General features: G+C 52.2%; 1 protein-coding gene across 1 annotated transcript in view; it reads right to left on the reverse strand.

The window, feature by feature from the left end:
- Positions 1-1,484, reverse strand: part of LOC102193617 (disabled homolog 2-interacting protein-like) — a 53,183-nt gene that overhangs the window by 2,658 nt on the left and 49,041 nt on the right. The window contains exons 18-21 of the mRNA XM_013914937.1: positions 899-1,179; positions 598-711; positions 395-517; positions 242-321 (exon numbers count right to left, since the gene is read on the reverse strand). Of these exons, the coding sequence (XP_013770391.1) occupies positions 242-321; positions 395-517; positions 598-711; positions 899-1,179 (598 nt within the window). The remainder of the gene's footprint in view (positions 1-241; positions 322-394; positions 518-597; positions 712-898; positions 1,180-1,484) is intronic.

The following is a 1,484-nucleotide window of genomic DNA, read 5'->3' on the forward strand; positions in this document are numbered from 1 at the left end:
ACGGACAGAGAGACAGACGGGCAGACAGACGGACAGAGAGACAGGCACCTGACAGGTGTCAGGTGAAGTTGATTATTTCTGACATCTGAATCGGTCGAGCACAGTGGAGCTGGTGCTGCAGTTCACAGTTCAACCTCTAGGTGGCTGCTGAGAAGTCTTTTTCCTTGTTGTCTGTTTGCTAAGGTGAACAAGCACAACCCTCAAGTACTGTTTCTATGGTAATGCACACAGGTGTTCCCACCTGCTGATGATGCTGTTCATCTGCAGGTCTTTGTCGTCCTGCAGTCTCCTTAGCCGACTCTCTGTGTCCTCCAAACGAGCCTAAAACACACGCACACTGCTATTGGTCTTGCTGTGTCATGTGACTGAGCTTCTCTGCAGGTGGGTCACAGACCTGGTACTCCTGCAGCATGCGCTGATTCTGCTGATCCTGGACCATCAGACGTGCTTCACACTCCTCCTGACGCAGTGCAGCAATGCGCAACTTCTCCTGCAGCAACGCAATCTCCTGCTGGTACTGCACACATACACACACATACCGTCAGAACCAGCAGGACCAGTAGAACCAGTGTTGACCCAGAACTTTGAGAACCTTACCTTCTCCACGAGGCTGTCATCATGGCGATCATCCTCAGCCTCACCATAGGAGGAGGTGGAGTTCATGTTGAGCAGCCAGGCTGCCGTACGGTCTAACGCGCAGGGAGACGGAGCCTGGACACACAAACACACCTGAACAGGTACCGCCCACGACCTTAGACAGTCCAGGTACGTCCTCTGGGTGGGTCACTTCAGAAAAAGCTTTAAACAAGTATGGAGGACCGCCTCCTTGCATCTGATCATTAAATCAAGAAAGCCTGAACAAAATGACTCCATGGTACCGTCGTAGCAGCCTAGTTACCTTGGCAGCCGGCCGCTGCTTCTCAGGGCTATCTCCTTTGGACGATGACGACATCTGTCTGAGCCGCGACTGGCTGCTGGTTGGCCAATCAGGGCTCGATGACATCATGCTGCCAGAGGTGGGACGTGGGGGGTAGGCGGATCCTGCACCACTGCCGCCGCTGAGCATGCTGGGAGGCGTCCGGCCTCGAGGAGGACCGGGTGGAGCTGAGGACGGAGGAGGAGGCTGATCAATTCGTCTCTGGGGGCCCGAGGAGTTCTGCCGAGGTGGGACAGAGCTACCTGAAAGGTGGGAGCAATCAAAGGTAAATCAGACCTGATCCTCAAACTTCAGGCCTCGTCCAAAAATATAAAGCAATTTGCTGGTTGTGAGTGTGATTGTAGCTAATGGCAAAAACCCACCCACCACTTTAATCACACTCTAGATCTTGGTTTCGGTTTTACCCAGCAGTCTTAGCTAATTATAGGCCAATCTCCAACCTTCCTTTCATATCAAACATCCTTGAAAGAGTAGTTGTCAAACAGCTAACAGATCATCTGCAGAGGCTTATTTGAAGAGTTTCAGTCAGGTTTCAGAGCTCATCACA

This window comes from Pundamilia nyererei, unplaced genomic scaffold, assembly GCF_000239375.1.
Source record: "Pundamilia nyererei isolate P.nyererei 1_Seehausen unplaced genomic scaffold, PunNye1.0 scaffold00238, whole genome shotgun sequence".
Taxonomy (NCBI): Eukaryota; Metazoa; Chordata; class Actinopteri; order Cichliformes; family Cichlidae; genus Pundamilia; species Pundamilia nyererei.